This window comes from Ixodes scapularis, unplaced genomic scaffold (assembly GCF_016920785.2).
Source record: "Ixodes scapularis isolate PalLabHiFi unplaced genomic scaffold, ASM1692078v2 PGA_scaffold2__306_contigs__length_199485367, whole genome shotgun sequence".
In the NCBI taxonomy this organism is placed as follows: Eukaryota; Metazoa; Arthropoda; class Arachnida; order Ixodida; family Ixodidae; genus Ixodes; species Ixodes scapularis.
The window spans coordinates 23,882,752-23,900,984 of record NW_024609857.1 but is presented as its reverse complement, the minus strand read 5'-3'; the positions used below and the strand labels follow the sequence as shown (position 1 = coordinate 23,900,984).

At 47.0% G+C, this 18,233-nt stretch overlaps 1 protein-coding gene across 5 annotated transcripts in view; it reads right to left on the bottom strand.

Moving 5' to 3' along the window:
* The window catches only part of LOC8035929 (phosphatidylinositol 4-kinase beta), a 32,241-nt gene that overhangs the window by 4,101 nt on the left and 9,907 nt on the right, over positions 1 to 18,233 (bottom strand). For 3 of the 5 annotated variants that reach the window (XM_029985938.4, XM_029985941.4, XM_029985939.4), the window contains 12 exons: positions 16,921 to 17,065; positions 14,732 to 14,849; positions 14,117 to 14,251; positions 13,400 to 13,485; positions 11,174 to 11,337; positions 9,284 to 9,374; positions 8,583 to 8,725; positions 5,238 to 5,444; positions 3,856 to 4,014; positions 2,124 to 2,306; positions 998 to 1,263; positions 727 to 859 (listed from right to left, as the gene is read on the bottom strand). In XM_029985938.4, the coding sequence (XP_029841798.3) occupies positions 727 to 859; positions 998 to 1,263; positions 2,124 to 2,306; positions 3,856 to 4,014; positions 5,238 to 5,444; positions 8,583 to 8,725; positions 9,284 to 9,374; positions 11,174 to 11,337; positions 13,400 to 13,485; positions 14,117 to 14,251; positions 14,732 to 14,849; positions 16,921 to 17,065 (1,830 nt within the window). The remainder of the gene's footprint in view (positions 1 to 726; positions 860 to 997; positions 1,264 to 2,123; positions 2,307 to 3,855; positions 4,015 to 5,237; positions 5,445 to 8,582; positions 8,726 to 9,283; positions 9,375 to 11,173; positions 11,338 to 13,399; positions 13,486 to 14,116; positions 14,252 to 14,731; positions 14,850 to 16,920; positions 17,066 to 18,233) is intronic. The other 2 variants (XM_029985940.4, XM_040499343.2) reach the window with 1 other exon arrangement.

Here is an 18,233-nt window from a genome sequence, read left to right as displayed (position 1 = left end):
CAGGGGCCATCCACTGAGACACGAAGAAACGGCGTTGCAGCAATTAGTTCTATTGAGCGGCACATTTTAAAACCTTTCAAAGGTACTATAATGAGCTGCCCATGGGAATGCTTCAGTTCCGATTATATATGCCAACCTGCCCAGTTCAGTATTTCCAAATATTTTTTTAAAAAGAACTTTCAGCTTTTCCATTCTGGTGAAGAAGGAAGAGCAGCAGAGCTGTAGCTTCTATTTTCGGCAGTGGCTTTCCAGGCGAGTGATGTGCTCTTTTTTCGCATGAGGACCTGAGGCGCTCGACGCAGTGGAACTTAAAACGACAGCGGCCTCGCGGCGGTTGCGGAACCATTTGCGCTGCTGCGCACATCGCCGCTCTTTCCGTTCTTGCTCTTCTTCCTCCCAAGAAATGTTGCCGCCATCTATGAGCGACGGCAGCAACCAGTTGTCTGGTCGCCAAGGCTGGAAAGGTTGCCGCGATCTACGAGCGACAGCGGCATGCAGACAACCGGCAAACAACGCTCTGGACAGCTATCGCCATCCATGAGCGACGGCGGCAACCAGAGTGTTGTATCGACATTTGTTTGGTACCGGACATGATCCTGGGGAAACTAGCCCTTAACAGCTCCGCTGCAAAAGGGCCTACCTACAATCATGTAGGTCGGCCCTTTTGCACTAAAAAAGCTACTTTCATTCGAACACTTTTTCCTCGAGACCGTAGTTTCCACTCACGTCCACAAACTCCTGGGTGAGCTTGAACGGGGAGCTCTCGAAGCCGAGGTTCTTGGGCGATGACGACAGGATGAACCCAAAGTCGATGTGGATGATGTGCCCCTCCCCATCCAGCAGGATGTTCCCATTGTGCCTGAAACAGAGCAGACGCAGAGTTTGTCTCGTCATCGCAGCAAGCGGTTTTAGACAAAGATCGGTTATCGGGCTTGATGCTGCAGCAAGTGGTTCCGCAAAGAAGACTCAAGCGAGGAGGAGGGGAGGTCGACCTCACCTGTCCTTGACCTGGATGAGGTAGGAGACAAGGCAGTAGGCGGCGCAGCTCTCAACGAAGCTGCGCTGGGCACTCAAGAAGCCCTCGCTGGTGGGGGCCCCAAACTCCTGAATGAAGTACTCGAGCAGGGACAGCTGGGAGTGCTTCTTCACCTGGTGCAGGGACATGGTGTTGAGGATCGGCTCCACCAGGCCGCTGTCCGCAGAGGTCACCAGGATGCGGTACGGGCGCAGCCACAGATTCACTCGCTCCTGCTGCCAGATGTTCTAGAAAGACGACCAGAAAAACATGTCGCATGGCTGTAGCATGCCTGCTGCCCACCAAAAGCCGGTTTAAGTCGTGGGCCGCACGAACCAATCAATTTAAAAAATTAGTCTCTCATGTCAGAGCACAGTAATTTAGAACAAAGGTCCAGAGACATGTCGTTGCGTGGTCATAGCGCACAAGCCGACCACAGGAAGCCGTTCATGGCGTGGACCGTGTGAATCAAATCTTTGTAGATCAATGCACCTTTTTACAGTTGGACTCTGCACGTGCGTGCCCCTGGCGTTGCTTCTAACTGGCACCATCCTGCACGACCGATCAAGTCGGCACCTATTTTTGAGCGTATTTTGTCTTTTTTGACGATTATGTTTTGAGCATCGGTAGCATCAGGCATGAAAAGCAATGAAAACCGTTACGACGGCACGATGCCAAAGTGTTCTGACTGAAGGCGTTGGGCTGCCCTTTGTCAGCGGTTCGCAGAAAACCCCGCAGCTACTTGAAGAAGGTCCATTGCAAAAGTGGGTTTTACATGCTAGAACACCGCGACATAGGATAAAAAAGAGGCGGTCGGGGAAAGAAGTCGCTTTATTTGATGCTACAAGTAAGCCCCAATATTTTCTTATGAACCGAGATGAAGTCTAGCCCCTTGTCAAATGCAAGTCTCAAAGCAATACGAGAGTCGCAAGTGTGTGTAAGTGTCCTTGTATCACGACGCATGTGTCACACGGAAGGTTGATGTTACAATAAACGTCTGGCGGGAGATGAGGGGGTCAAAACAGGTGTCGCAAACAATGCGAGTCACAAAAGGAGCAAGTGTCCCGACGGATGCGAAAGTGACAACGAACGAGTCGTTTGTACGTACCTGTAGCAGTTTGAGCAGCTGGTATGCCATGAGCTCCTGCCTAAGGTCGTCCCCACACTTGACAATGGCTGCTCTCAGCTGCCAGCCAGGCAGGTGGCTGTAAGGGGACGCTTCTCGGATGCGCTGCACCTTCTCTTCCCAGGGCTCCTTCAGAGCTGCCGCAGAAGGGTCATCGGGATCGCGCTGAAAACGGGGCATGAAAAGGCACTGTTACGCACACAGTGGTACTGAGCCTCCCAGGTGGGTGAAGGTTTTATGTGGTGCAAAATGATGCAAAAATAGGGACATTGAGAGCAAAAGCTAAAAAAACAGAAACACTTTTAGCCCAATCATTTAGCCACTGGCAACATCTGCAGAAGGCAGCAAGTGACTAGCAGTGTTCAAAGGGCATAAGCAGGATATTTACGCTTAAGAGATTTTTTAATGAAATGTATTATATATGAGGGCCCAACTATACACAAAAAAAATAACTGCAACCTAGAAATCTGGCTTTTTTCTGGTTAATTGAGAAAAGGTGTTCACGGCTGTTCTTTGTTCCATCGTCATGTGCAACAGCCCCACAGCGCAAGAAATGCTTTCGAAATTGTGGGATATGAGCATCAGTCAAAGCAACCAAATTTATGACAAAACGTTTTACAACCACAGAAATACCAAAAATGTGTGGATTTAAGGAAACTGAGCACACGGACATGGGGAGCGACTCTCCAGAACTATGCAACTGCGACAAAGTGCATACTTGCCAACCTGTGGACTTTCAAATTCGAAAAAACTCCCGCGGCCGCGGCGGGGGAAGGGGAGGGGGGGGGGGGGTGGGGAGGGGTACACGAAGCGATGTGCAGTTTAATGTCGGCCTTGCCACTGTGCAAAACACTTACATAACACGTGCAAGTGCTACAGAATCTAAACTTCTCTGCTTTTTTTGGACGGCACGAAGTGTAGGACTTTAGGAATAAAGTGTAATAAAGTAGAAAGTTGGGCTATTTGTCATTATGTATAGGACTTTAGGAACACCTTTTGAGGTTTGGAGTTCGCCATTACGCCGCGAAGCTACCGCGACCGGGGAAATGCTACGATTACACGTGCAACAAACACACACAGATGCCGCACTGCTCGTCTCAAAACTGGCCAAAACAGAGGGGCCTAACCACGTTTGAACACTGTGAACACGCCGAACCAACGTGCGCCGCTGAACACACAAACAAAGGCTTTGGGCTTTGGATTGGTTTTAGATTTGTGGGCACCAGATAGATGGATAGTAAAAACGACGATGCTGCCGTGGATGGTACCTATCGCCTCTTGTGGCGGTGCAAGGTACTGCCACCAACAATTTCACAAAAAAAAAAGAAAAAGTAAAAAAGAAATGTTTAAATATAATTTTTTTTTCGTAAAATTTGAAGCAAGATTCGTAAAATCGTAAAATCAGTTCCAATTCATACATTTTACGAAAATTTGGAAGGGTTGGCAGGTATGAAAGTGCAACACAGATCCTCTGGTTTTTGTTTGACAGTTTTTTTTTTTTTTCTTCCAGCAAATCTGCTACTCTGCTGCAAAATAGTCTTGCATGTTGTCTCGTTGTAAAGAGCACAGATTAAATCAATAAATTTAAATAATACTTTAAGCCGTCCTAATAACCTAATTCTTCTGCGGACGGCCGGTTTAAGATTACAGCTCGACCGACCAAGCTCGCTACACTAACGGTCGACACTCATTGAGGACAGACGCCACTCCCCACCTTGACGGTCGTCTTGGGCACGTGCGAGTTCTCCGAGAGGCGGCGTCGCACGTCACTGGCGACGACAAAGAGGGGCTCCTTGCTGTCTGCGCTCGTTCCGCTGTCCAGGGACAGCACCGACAGAGTGTCCCGCTCCTGCGCTTTCTGATTCCGCAGAAACTGAAAATGAAGCCATCGCCAAGCTTTGCGGACACTGTGAATGTCGAACCGCGATGGCAAAGGCGCTTGTCCCCCCGCGGAAAACACAACACTGTTCGTGCCTTAAAAACGAGCGGGACACGTCATCCTGCGTAGCATTCGACGCATGAAGCTATACAACAAACCCTATTTGTTTCGCACACGCTGGTCACGCAAAAGCCCGTTCTAGAGCCGCCAACAACCCCGTGCTCTTCGAGGCATAGAAAAAAAAAAGCGAGCTCGCCAAGAAAGGAAGTTTGAGACTTCCGAAAAAGACAAACATAAAAATCGCATTTCTGCGAGTGCAATGTTCGCTTTCTAATCCACATTTCTTCATAAATATAACCCCCAAGTTCTAAATCTGAAGGCAAAATGCAGATGCGAAAATTAGGATATCAGTACTTGTTTGCACTAACAGAAAGACTATATGCATGTGAAATAAAAAGTCCACACAACACGAATACTAACACACAAGAGTAATATTCTGTACATACAGCATCCTCTCGCACATACTACACGATAGACTGAGCAGCCACTACCTCACTTTCTCGACGTCTGCTACTAGCAAGAACGACCATTTCTTAGCATCCAGGAGATGACACCGACACCATGGTGCACCACACTCAGCAGCATTCGTCTCAATGATAACCCTCATCCGCCGCGTCCCGCTATACATGGCTCGCACGTGACCTCATCCAAAGAGCGCACCAATGGCCACCAGAGAAGAGGGGAAGGAGCTCCTCTCTTGCCAGGACACTCTTTCCCGTCTCCCAGAGTTGCACAGACGTCGCTATTCTCCTCCCAGAAGATTGTAGAACATTACCCCTTCATTCAAAAGTCCTACAAAGGCAGCTTCCCTCTTCCATAGCAGCCAAAAGCATGCCACGTTACGTCAGTGCAAGCCATGTTTAGAACTCTCCATCTCCACCTTACTCGCTCCCATCCCTCCCCAGTCACGCCCCAATAGCCTCGGGTGGAGTAGGCCCTCCCCACCTGAAGCTCTCCAACCAACCCTAAGGCCACTCCGAACCCAAGACGTCGAAGACATGCTCGGAAAGGTGTGGTCAAAGTGTGCCGCACTTGGGACAATCAAACATTTGCACTCTCTCTTTCGCCGGAAGTAAACGTCAATTCCCCACTGACCAACTTCCGAATCTGTGCTGCTCCCGACAAACCCGACACTGGAAAAACAAAGCACGGCGCACCTGCGCGGAGATCTCGTCGTCCTCCTGGGTCCAGCACTCTGCGTCGTCGTCCATGCCGCACATGGAGAAGACTGGCTGCACCCCAAAGTAGTCCGGCAGGTTCTCCTCGGACCTCGTCAGCCGCAGGGGATTTAGGATCTTGGCCGGCACGGGGGACGTCTGGATGTCTTCCACTGCCACCACCTCCACATAGATCAGGTACGGGGCCTGCGGGAGCGGAGCGGGTCTCGTAAAACAGCCCCAAAACGTGGAGGGAGAGAAAAGAAATGTTAATTTTAAATGCGTGGCATTTGGAGGACCAGCTCTTGGCACATTCGTTGTCAGAGTCTGGAATGTAGCCTCAACAGAGCATGCAGTGCAAAGCGTGCAGTGCAAAGCGTGCAGTGCAAAGTGTGCAGTGCAAAGCGTGCAGTGCAAAGCGTGCAGTGCAAAGCGTGCAGTGCAAAGCGTGCAGTGCTAAGCGTGCAGCGCGAAGTCAATTGCAAGCTTTCCATGCAGTCGACTTCCGCTATTGAAGCAGGGACTTCTTTTTTGGAGACTGACAGGGTCTCTAAACGAAACATCAAGTGCAAATGATGCCTGCGGGAAGTTCTTTTTCGAGTTCTTTGTACCAGTCTCAACTAGCTTTGCACGTCGTTTGAACCAAGCTTGTGTTCAGCGTTGAAAGAGTTAAGGGGAAACATGGGCCTAAATTTTAATTTTTTTTTTTAAATTCATTTTTTGATTATGACGTTTTCAGTTTTAGAAACTAATTATACACCCTTACACCAAATTTGATAACCGTATGCCAGATATTTACGTTGATATAAAATATTTTCAACACATGGTGAGGCAGTAACAAAGTAAAAGAGTTCAATGTTTGAATGCATTTTTCTCAGTTCCACTTTTTGCTGCAAATTTCATATGAAGGAATCTTTTGTTCGAACGTGAAAGTGTTCTGATACCACAATCAACATGTTTCTGAACTGAAATTTACTGGGGATTTGGGCTATCTACTTTGTTTTAAGTTGAAGTCCTCAGGGATAAAAAACTAAGTTTTCAAAAATTGACATAGCACAGATATACATCTCATTTTGAGGTAATAACTCTTCCTGAAATATTTACATTTAAGGGGGGATATGGCCTGGGAGGGTCAACTTTTGAACCCTTCACCCAATTTGGTTCAAATTTTGAGGGTTATTTCAGCACTATGAGGAAGGATAATCTGCGAAGTTTTAGCATTATTGGTCAACTTTACAGCATGCTACGGTTCTCGCACTTCAGAAAAAAGACACTTCATTAGGAAGTCCATCGTAGAAAAATAAAATTAGCTGGTGGCAAACTTTTTGCTTTAATGTGAAGAACAATACCCACAGTGCAACCTAGATAAAAAAATAAATTGCAAAATATTCAATTATAACAAAAATAAGAACATCCCAAAATTAAAAAAAAAAATGTAAATTTTTTGTTTCAAAAAAAATTTTTTTTTTTTTCATGAAGGAGTAGATTTTTTGAACTGTGAAGTAATCTATCTTGTTCCCCAGAAAATTTCAGTCACAGAAAACCTTGAATGATGTCCCTCTGTATTCAGAATGTCAAATGATAGCTTTCCTAAAACAAGAATTCCTGCCAAAAAGTGAAACTGAGAAAAATGCGTTTGAAGTTTCAACTTGTTTTTTTTTTATTTTCGGACGGTGCCAGAAACTCGAAATTTACCCGAGTCATTGGTGGCACCTTCAACTACATGAGCATGAGGAGGGCAGTTGCTTTGAGGCCCCCGAAGAGATTCGTGAGCTTTGTGAAACTGATGCCACAGTCTCTTCCAACGACGCCTAGACGTACCGCGAGTTTGTTCTCTCGAAACTTGCCGATTGATGGTGAGTGCGGTGTCGCGACGATGTCTCCGCAAGTCGAGCAGCTAACAACAAACTAAACGTTGATGTCAACTTCTTGCAAGCTCAGTAGTTTTCCGTGGCACTTGAGGCAGAGTAAAATCGCAACAAGAGTCTGCATGGCGGACACATTGAGGAGCCGTTCAGGGGCTTTTCAACGGGAGCGTCTGTCAGCTCCGGGTCGTCCGTAATCCCCGCGTCGAAATCGCGCAGGCTGAGCTTCCTCTCGAACGTGGTGAGCACATCCGATTCGGAGATGAAGCTGTAGGCTCCGATGTCCGCCAAGCACCAGTTGAGCTTGGAGATCGTGACGACGGTGGCGGAGACGGCGACGATGGTGCCGGCGGAGACGGGTCCCCGTCTCCGCCGGCCCTTTGTTTCCGCCGTTGAGAACGCCGGCCAAAGCTACTGCGAGTGCTAACTTTGGAAGCAGGCATTTCTCGGCAGAAAAACTACCGGGAACAAAGAGGGAAAACGAATCTAAACAGCGGCAAACTGGCGATACGATCAGAAGCGATACGATCAGAAGCGAAAGAAGCTGCCGATAGCGCACGCAGGCGGCCAATCGTGAGCCCTGTTTCGGGTCACAACCAATGGGATTGCTGGTATCATAGTTCCCACGTTTTTTCTGCTTGTATGTACGGGGTTCTCCCGGGACACAGATAGCCTCAAACGTAGCAAGCTTCTATGGGCAGAAACTAGAAGAAACGTTGCTTCCAACGAGGGTAAGATATCTCGGCTGCGTCGAACGAGCGCGGAGTAGGCCTAATTTGAAAATGCCGAACTTCGCCGTCTGCTTGCTCGGCGGGTCGCCGCGCGCGGCCGCGAGCTTGCCGAAAATAATTTTTTGCGAAATAAATACTGCGCATTTATAAATAAAACTTTCTGAAACTATGCTTCCGAACATAGTGAACCCAAATATAATATTTTTTGAAAATGCATTTTTTCGGAAAAAAATGGAATTTCGTGGCCGTATCCCCCCTTAAGTTATTAAAACTAGATAGCCCGAGGTCCCATATTCCCCACTTTACATTCAAGCAGTCAAAACAGTGCTTAGTAGCTTCATTTGCATATCATAGATTTCTTAATAAAGAGTGACAGATCATCTTATGCAGGTATTTAATTTGCCCTAGAGAGCTGAAAGTTTGCACAGTACACCTACATGTGAAGCTAAATCTCCCCTGCAAATTTCACTCCGATCACTAGAGTAGTTAAGAAGTTCGACCTCTAGCCAGTGCCCCCCCTTAATTAGTTGCTTCGTTAGGAAAATAAAAAGTGCAGGTTCTAAGGTTCGGAACATCCTTCCGGCGAAAGACAACTTACCATTGAAATATTTTATCTTCGTCAACTACCAGCAAATGCGCTTGAGCAAGCGACCACGCGCATAAACGACCGGTCAGTCTCTCGAAGGCGCAGGTTCAAAAGCAGGACAAGGAAACGCCGCAATCAAATGCTTCTGGTTGCGGAGACCCACCTTGTCCTTGGAGTTGAGCACCACGGCTGCCTGGGGCGGCACCCTGACAACCAGGTGGGGGAAGCTGTCCGAGTGGAGGGGCAGCCACACCCGCGCCGGAAGGTTCAGGTTCACCATCGACAGCTCTGCCTGAAGCCGCTGGGCTGCATGCCGCCATGGGTGAAAGCATTAGAGCGTTACGGCATAAGCCATAACCGATCCTCAAGCCGGCCTCACAAGCTCGACGTGTCCCCATATCCAGCTCACCAACCTCAAATTAAGCCACAGAAAAGAAGAGTACTACGAGAGCATCTCTAAAAAATGTGAAGCCCGCAACTAAGTCGTCGTTCATGGCACGCAGAGTTGGGTAACGAAGGATTACTGTTGCCCTCAGTGCTCTAGCATGAGGGTTAAGTATTACTCTATTCGCCAATAGGGTTAGAACACCAGGGACAGCGTCATACTTTCAACAATGCTCTGGCATCCCACCAGCGTGCGCCCAAAGCACGACAATAGGCAACGAGCGCACGCAGGAGGCTGTGCACAAGAAAGAGACGCCCTGCCGTTCCCATCCAGTCGGAGATTTCTTTAGCTAATTAACAGTTGTTGACGAAATATGGTTCATCAGGTCCCGTGAGCTCTGCTTTTGAATGCCCAGAATGTCTGTCCTGCGTGAGCAGTCCACACTTTCGTAAAACGAGGTACAACAGCAAGTGCCTCACTTTTGAGCTCTTTTGTAGGCACGGCTTGTAGCCTAAGGCCCAGGGAGATGAGCACTTTTATGAACTGGTTCTGGGAGGTCAGACGAGGAGCCTGCAAGGAACGATGAAAAAAGCGGATGGTCAGGACGTGGTACACTTGGAAGGCCGCTCGCTGGCTGTGCCGTTAAAATTGAGCACAAAAATATCTTGACTTTTATTCTTTTGTCCTCCCTTTAATTTACCATGCTCTCCCAACTAACCTGGCTCAACAGAAATTCCTGGAAACCTCAATAAAGAGGTGATGGCAGGCACCCTTGGATTTGCTGTCTGAACACAAAGGCCATCGCTTCTCGTGTATAATTACTTTCTTGCACGGATAGTTCATATGGTCCTGAACTTGCTGCGACATAATACGGTTTGGTATCACATAATTTCTTGAGTACTAACTGAATAAAGCCACCCCTGTCATTATCCACAAAGGAGCATATTTATCGATAAGAAGAAGTCTCGTGCCAAATCTGTTTTTAGGCAGAATTTCCAGACTGCTTTAAAAAAAGGAGCGGATCCAGCCATCATTCAATTTATCGAAGGAACAGTCGGTATTTGTGTCTAAACCTCTTACTGCAAATAGCCTGAACCCAGCTAATGAGACTTTAAGGAGCTGATTATCGCTTAGCTGTCTTTCAAGAACAGAAAAAGTTAAACAGGCCCGACCATGCCGACAAAGACCAGGGAGCACAGAGTGTGTCCTGCACAAACCCCATAACATAGGTGGTGTGTGCAAAATTTTTTGTATTATTTTTATTATATAATTTTGAGCACAGCTCTTAGGCACCCGTTCCCGTGCTTCGCGGTGTCGGCATAACCGTGCTAAATTTAGCGGGAAAATGGACGTCACTTGATCTCAACATAAATTCAATTCCCCACTAAATTTAGCGGGGAACTGAACTGTTGTTGAGATCCTGTGATGTCAATTTTCCCGCTAAGTTTAGCGACTGAATTTGTTCGTAGATGACATGACACCAAGACATGTAATGTAATTTTTTCCGCTAAATTTACCGGGGAAACTGAATTGGTGTGGAGGTCACGTATGGTCAATTTTTCAGCTAAATTTAGCGGGAAACTGTGGGAGGAAGGGGAGGAGGGGAGGCTATGGAGGAAGAGGAGGAGGTGGGGAGAGGAGGAGAGGCAAACCCTCCCCTCTGTACCCTCCCCTGCTCCTTCTCAACAGCTACACTCTAATTTCGGATTGCAGAGATTTGTAAACATCTCATTTTTTACTTTTTTTTAAATTTTCCATTTTCACCTGTACGCTTGTATTTGAATAACATAATTTACTCTTCTAGACCAGATCATTCGGTGTAGTATTCGACTGCCACCGCATCGACCCAGGTTCGAGCACTGCTCGGGATTGAACTGTCAATATAAACATCATAGGTAACCTTAACATCCGTAACAGTACCAGCGTGTCACCCGTTCATGCCGATGTGCACATAGAAAACTGCTCTAAACACATCCTGCATTAATACTGGACTGACAAAGGGGACAGGTTGTCTCGGGATATCGCGGCAAGGAATATGCAGTATGAACCGCGACGTGCTGCAACAAATGGGTAGACGCACCATATTATCACAGAAGTAGGGAGTTTAAATGCCAGCACCGCTTTTAGTGTGGAGACACGCAACTGAGACTAGGAGGTCAGTCTGAAGCGGCAAGGCCATACTGGGTCCTGCTGCTTTGCAGCGGGTGGACGTTTGCACGCAGAACAGCCGCACTTCCGGATGTTCCTGCGGAACACCGACCTGATTCGGCGTCAACCAGAGTGACCGAAAGGTCGACCCGAGACGGCGGGTATCCCCACCCCGGGCGCCGCACTGGCGTGGAGGACACGGGAGATAAGGAGAGCCCCACCTGGCAGTGGCACTCTTTCCTGCTGAATCCCCGGAGGTCGCTGACAATGCCATCGCAGCTGTCGTGGCACGTGCAGCCGTTGTCGAAGGCGTGGCCGGAGCCCAGGTCGCCCAGCGCCGTCTTGCGGCTCCCGTCCGGCATGTGGCGGCCACCGCCCCCCATCCCTGGGGAACAAGCGGGCGTTACGACGGGGAAGAGCTCAAACAACGCTCCAAGTCGTGCCGAGGCAGGTTGGAGGGAGAACTTAAAATGTAGGCTCCCGAACATAGTTCCTAGGAATGCAGGGGTTCCACAGCCATGGGTTCCACAGCCATGGTTTCCACAGCCTAATTTAAGCACCATTTCAGCAGGCCTGAGCCTTCCATTCTTGCACAAATACGGACGAGACGAACACTCCCTGGTATGTGTGCATTATTGTTTACAAGGTCCGTGGGCTTGTGCGCCGCTTCATTGGAACAGTGCCGAGACACAAAGGGTCTCCTCACTATCAATCGAGAGAGATTGGAGTTCCGCACTTGAGAACTCCCGATGTAAAAGAAACCTCCCGGAAGCCAGCAGCAACGTTTCGAGAAGGGGTTCGGCTTCTTTAGGCCCTGAAGTAGCAAAATGTTGGCTGCTCCTCCGAGGCTTCCGGGAGTTTTCTTTTCAAGGATGCAACAGAAAGAACTTCTGCTTTGCATCGAACGAATTTAGCCGGTGAACAGTAAAACCGATAAGTGTATGCCACCTCAAAATGCCGACATGAAATCCACCTCTGGTAAACAATGCACTACGCTTTCGACGTCGCCTTTCCAACTTCAGAAAAGCAAAAAAAAAAAAAGAAACATTGCTAAAATAATAATAAAAAAAAAATCTTTATATTTTACATTTCCTTCCTCCCAAAACAAATACAGGGTTGGAGCTGGGCAAAGCAGCTTTGGAGCAATCTTGGGAGCAGAGAAAAAACTACAGTTTGGTGCAGGCTGGGAGCAACAAAAACGAGGACTTGGACCAAGTTGGGAGCAGCGTACGAGTTTTAAGAATGTTAAAATAGAGGCTAAATGTCACCTGGTTTTCAAAACTCAAGGAAATGTGGCATGTAGATAACCTCATGTTAACGGTAGTTTCAATTAACATTTTATTTGAAGCATTTTTCACACAAATTACGAGAAATTAACCAAAACACTTAAAGCAGAACAGCACAACAGTGTGACACGTGATGGAACCGACTTGCAAAGAGGTAAATATAAACAAGCAATAGCTTTCGGCTCGAACCTTGCGCCGTCACTGCTCGCTCGCCTTTGTTATGTTCCCACGTTTTCTGCGCGGAGCCTTGAGGCGGGCCAACACGGGCTGCGGGCTTGCAATACACCTTTCCACAAAAGCGTATTAAGGCACGTTCATTGCTGTGCTTGTGTGTGATGCACGCGTGTGATGCAATTATGAGCGAGCGTTGGCTGGACTGATTTTTTACGTGTGGATTGAGATTTTTGTAAACAGTGAAAACATCCAGTCACACAAGTACAGCCAAGAGGGAGGCATGCCAACTTAAATACATTTGAGTTTAACGCAAAATGGCGGAGCTGTCTGTTCCACTACTCAGATTAAGTGACTCCAGGAAAGCACACAGCAAAGACAGCTATACTTTGTTTCAGCTTGTGTCCAGACGCAGCTGATGCTACAAGCACCAGCATGTGGCCTTGAACAGTGCTTACACTGCACGAGTGCGCATTCTTGGCAGAGACAATGAAAGTCCAGAGCTCACACTTGTAGCATCATCTGCATGTGGACTTGGGCAAAGCAGAGTGACAGTGAATTCTTCAAAGAGGTCTGGTGGCAGGAGCACTGCAATGAGGGATGCTGTAACAGCTGTTTTAAGCTAAAACGAGATATAACTATGGGTGCGACCTTCGGATACTGAGCTTTGGATTCGGATCCACCGGCGTTCCCTTTGGGCCGGAAGTTCCCATGTCAATGTTGCCAACAAAAACTGCGAGACGGCTAGTTTCGACGAGGCTCATTTATAATTTCAGTTTGGGCGCACCTTGGTGCAATTTCCATCTTATTTATACTTTGGTATCAGTGCGGCGCATGAAACGTCATTAGGTGCACAATGGCACAGCAGTTCCATCCGTGCCAATAGTGGCAGAAGACAGTCTCTCGATCTTGGCAGGAGGTCACGCACCTGACCTCAGTTCACAAGAAGCAAGTGCAGCTCCATACCCCTCCCAAGACCACACAACTGACCTGTGGCATCAGAGAGCGACCGCTGGTGCGTCTTTTTCGTCGAGACCGCCAAAAATGAGCCGGACTGCTGGACGGAAACACGTGGCCTAGAAAGAAGGTACATGCCGTTAGACCTCCGAAATAGACCTCTTGCAAAATCGAAGCGATCCTAGCAGCGTGGTGCCACGCAAAGCATCTCGGGAACCCATTGGCCACAGTTTCCGTTTCAATTCGCCAACCTCAAGACATCCCGTTGAGACCAAATGTGGTGCTTGCATTTTTGAATGTACAGCTTTCCTTAAATTTACAATAGTGTAGTGTTGCCCACCGATACGGATAGAATGACGGGGCGGATTTTCTTGGTCTCCCGATAGTGCCAGTGTTTGCGCACATGTAAACACAAGACTATACGATGGCACATGGAAGGAGTATACTGGACCGGTCGTCCTGCTCCATAGTCTGTTCGATGTCCTAAGCTTCTTAAATTACCTGCGAGCCGTGAGGGTCATGCCGCACTCTGGAGTGGAAGCTAGACCATCGGAAAGGAATGGGCAACACGCGGAGCGTTACGTGCAGGGATTCTTCGAAGCAATCTACTCTCAACCGTCTCGCAATCCTCCCTTGTACAAATTACGGCTCGGAGTAACTCTCGTCTTCCCGTACCACAAGCAAGTGACTGCCCGAACAGCTCCAAATAAAATTGCGGTTTAAGTCGTCGGCGTAACCTCCAGGACATACCTGAGGTCCTCCGAGAGTATTAGGTGTTTGAGCTGAACCCCCTGGGAGCGCTTCCTGGGCGGCGCGTTGGGGTCCGAGCAGAAGGCGGAGAGCAGCCAGACAAGTTGCAGGGAGAAGTCAGTGTCTTTGCTGCACCTGAAACGAAGGTTGCACGCGGCATCCTGTGAAGCTGCGTCCCATGAAACGCCTCCTCGGTTCCCCGAACTTGCACGGGTTTTTCGCATCCGTTTCGGCAAACGTAACCACGACACAAATGCTGACGTCGCTCAATGCGAGTTACGGATTTCTACGTCCTCATCCATCAACAACTCTTGCATCTCGACGTTCTTGGCCGACCGACGATTGGCGCGTAAAAAGTGGATGACACTATTTTCACGAACGTGCACTCGAGCGAGTGCAGACAAAGCTACAAGCACAATTTAGAAGATTCCCTCAGCTATCGCTACCCTACGATCAAACTTCCTCGACGATGACGGACTCGCCTTGTCCAACTAAGAGAGTTGCGGTATTACTTTGCAACTACAATTCGGATGCCCACGACGTGCTCACATTGACATGTGTACAGCGAGGCGCGTGCAACGTGTGCATGCACAAAAGACGATGGTGGCGACCTACCTTTGGACTAGGTAGGGGCGCAGAGAGTCGGCAATGTCGCTGTGATGCACATACATGCTGACGATTTGTGGGAGATAAAAGTCCACGTCGGCGTCGCTGAAGCTGAACATCCTGTTTCCTGTTGGAATAGAGAAGGAACGCAAATTGTGCCACTGCACGCAAAAACCACCAGGCAAAACAGCACTTGCTGAACTTAGCCATGTCGCTCACAAGGACTCTTGTCCTGGTTTAAGGCCCTTTTTCTAGGATTTGTTGCTCCAAGCTCCGTCACAAAGGTCCCCGTTCCAATACTGCCTGGAGCCCGTGCAACTAAAAAGCTATTTGAATTGTGGAACATTGAAAGTTTTAGGAATGTTTTTATAAGCACAGTCAAGTTTAAGGATAAAGACAAACAGTAAGTGGGCTTTCTGCACAAATGTTATGAGGAAATTATTGCGCATGAAATATGGTCATACCAAATGAAATATAAATAAAAAAATTCAAATTAAAAAAAGTTACAGCTATCATTGTAAAACGAAAGATACAGGCTTGATGATGGTGTCGAATGTTCTAGATCTTTATTATCTATTTTTTGTTTAGCTTACAAGTATTTTTGCATTTATTTCATATCTTATTGTGGTTTTACTATTTTATTATTTCCTACTTAATTTATTTTTATTTTAGTATTTAACTTTTACTTTACTTTTTTTATTATTATCGATTCATTTGATGGGTGTATATTTGTTACATATTTTTATTTGTTTCGGTTTTCATTTTTACCCAAAACCTGCTGCTCTCACCAGCACACATGATATCATACTGCCACCGTTCAAGACCCGCCGGGGCTCTAACTTTATTAACTTCACATAAAATCTTAACGTCTGTAACGCTCGCGGCGTGCCGCTCGTTCACGACGCTTGCTACGACAATTGTTGCGACACTCGTTCACAAAAATTTTCTCGTAGAGAACACCCTATAAAACGCATTCCGTTTAAAAGGAGGCGAAACAGGTTATGACCTATGTTCACTCCCATGCACCCAATAACTAAGACATAATACAGCAAAACCTCGTTGAGATGTTCTCGATCAAGGCGTTTTCCCGGTTGTTAAAATCACAACTGCCAGTCCTGTTGAACTCCCGTAGGGATATGTGTATCGGTTCATTTGCTGCGTTCGCTTTCCCAGCGGTTACATCCAGAAACTTCCACTCAATGCACTGGCACCACCTGGGTCTGTTCTTGTATAGCTTGAAATTCATAACCGTGCACTGTGCAAAATAGCGTTCAATGTTCTGCAATGGCGCGCGCATAGAGCTTCGCTGCTCTGCATCTCTTTTTCTTTCTGATCTCTGCATCTCTTTCTCCGATGTATGCATGTGTGCGCATGCTTCTGCGATGCTTGGATTTCCTGGTTTCGCTACTTTCACTTTGCATATCGTTTCTAATTCATAAACATGCACCGTGCATAATAAGCTTCGGTGCTCTGCACTGGCGCGCGCATAGAGCTTCACTGCTCTGCATCGGCATCCTAGGAGCCGCGGATGATGAGGGAGAGCATCTGTCTTAACTCAATGGGCACAGAATTGTTGCCCACTCCTAAGTCGACATCTTTTAATTACCATTATTAATCAACCACAACCAAAAAAAAAAAAAAGTCTTGCTTTATTTTTGTGTAAATATGTAGTTCTCCAGAACCGTGAAAGTTCATCTGAAATGAATGCTGAGAAAGAGTTGCTCCCTGTCTTACCTAGACTTTCAAAAGCGTTATTTGGTTGTTATGTTTCTCTGGACTGTACAAGTCTCCGCGATCACCCGAAAAATGTACCACCGAGGCTCTACTCTAGATGCCCAGGAATGCAACAGTGTGAATAGATCAATTATTACTACTATCGGCATCATCATCTGAAAATGCTTACGAACGGCATATGGTTTATTGTCGACAACAGGTTAAGAATTCGGTAGATGCTTCGCCTCCCAACACGAGTTGTCTGCCTTCAATAACACTTCATCATACGCGCAGTCAAAGCTGGACGAAAGTCAATGAGCGCGTGTTGGTTGCGGAGCATATCCTGGCTTCTTAACCTGTCAAACTATAGGTAATGGTGCACAAATACAAACTGCGCACATAAGTGCAGGTTGCCGGAGGTAAGCAGCTTTAAACGCGAGAGTGTTCGCCAAATAGATCAACATTGTAACGAGAAACGGACTTACCGATGTATGCAAGCACCCCAGAATCTTTTGAACGGAACAGGTAGTCTATGGCCAGGGGCATGTCGAACAGCGTGGACTCAAACAACCGCAGCAACAGCGACTGCTTCGGAGCAGACCTCTGTTCCTCGGATGTCGAAAGCAGCTCCTGAAAATGCCATAGTAAAAGCAAGGTTGGTGAGAGGAACTAGTTGAATCAATGAGCCCCAAGAAAAACTGAATTTACTCGAACGGTCAACATAATATTTACGAACAAAGCTATGCACGAGCGTCGTTTGTAAACAGCTTACAAACTGCTTAACAAAATGTGAAACATCCCATTCTGGGGGACCAGTATTCTAGAATTCCCGATTGAAAATGCTTTCAGATGCTCCCACAAAATCTGTCAAGTTTTCTGGAGCATTTACAGAATCCCACAGAACAACTGAAAACTCGTTTGAGACCAGCAGACAGCTTGTATTCTCGCGCCAATAAAGGTTGCGCCAGTGTTCGTTGTAGGGAAGCAAAAAATAAGCCGACAAAGTGGCACATATTTTGATATCAGTCTCAATGTTCAAAGTGCCCAATATAAAAAGATATCCACTAACAAAGCTTGTCAGTACTAAACGACAAGAATGAGACTGCATCAAAAAGCACGTAGATGTACACCCCTTGCATAGACTTTTTGGGGACTTTTGAGCACAGTCAGTGTGAAAGTTTCAGAAAAAAAAGTTACTCTAGAATTTTGGCTTGATTTCCTATATTTTTTTAAACACTGAAAGATAGGCCTTTCCTAGCAATAGTAGTGTTGGGATCAATGATGGCCTCGGCTTAAATGCGGCTAGTTTGCCATGGCGGGATATAAGCAAACATTGCTGATTGCGAAGTACAGTCGTCTTTGCTTCGTTGCCCCTTGCCACCATAACAAGCTTGGAAGGGACACGACCTAAAAAGAGCAATTTTTTAAAACTTTTCTTGATTGCACATCGAAAGTTAGCCCACTCCATATTTTCCGCCAATTTGCTCTTGATGTCAGCCTAGTCTAGCTACAAATAAGCCATGTCTCTCGGCCAAATTCAGCCATCATTCCGAGGTCCTCCAGAACATTCCTAGATCCCACCAAAAAACTGAACTGCAAAAATGCCGCAACAAGACAGTGTGAAAACTGCAGCTTCGGTGAGTTGGTTGAACATATTACTGACTTCACAGCACACAAATATTGCACACACACTAGTATTTAGGACAAACATACAACATACACACAGCGCTGACCTCGAAACTCTTTAACAGATGAACAAAACAAAGATGAAATATAAAAGAGTAGGGAATACAGTAGT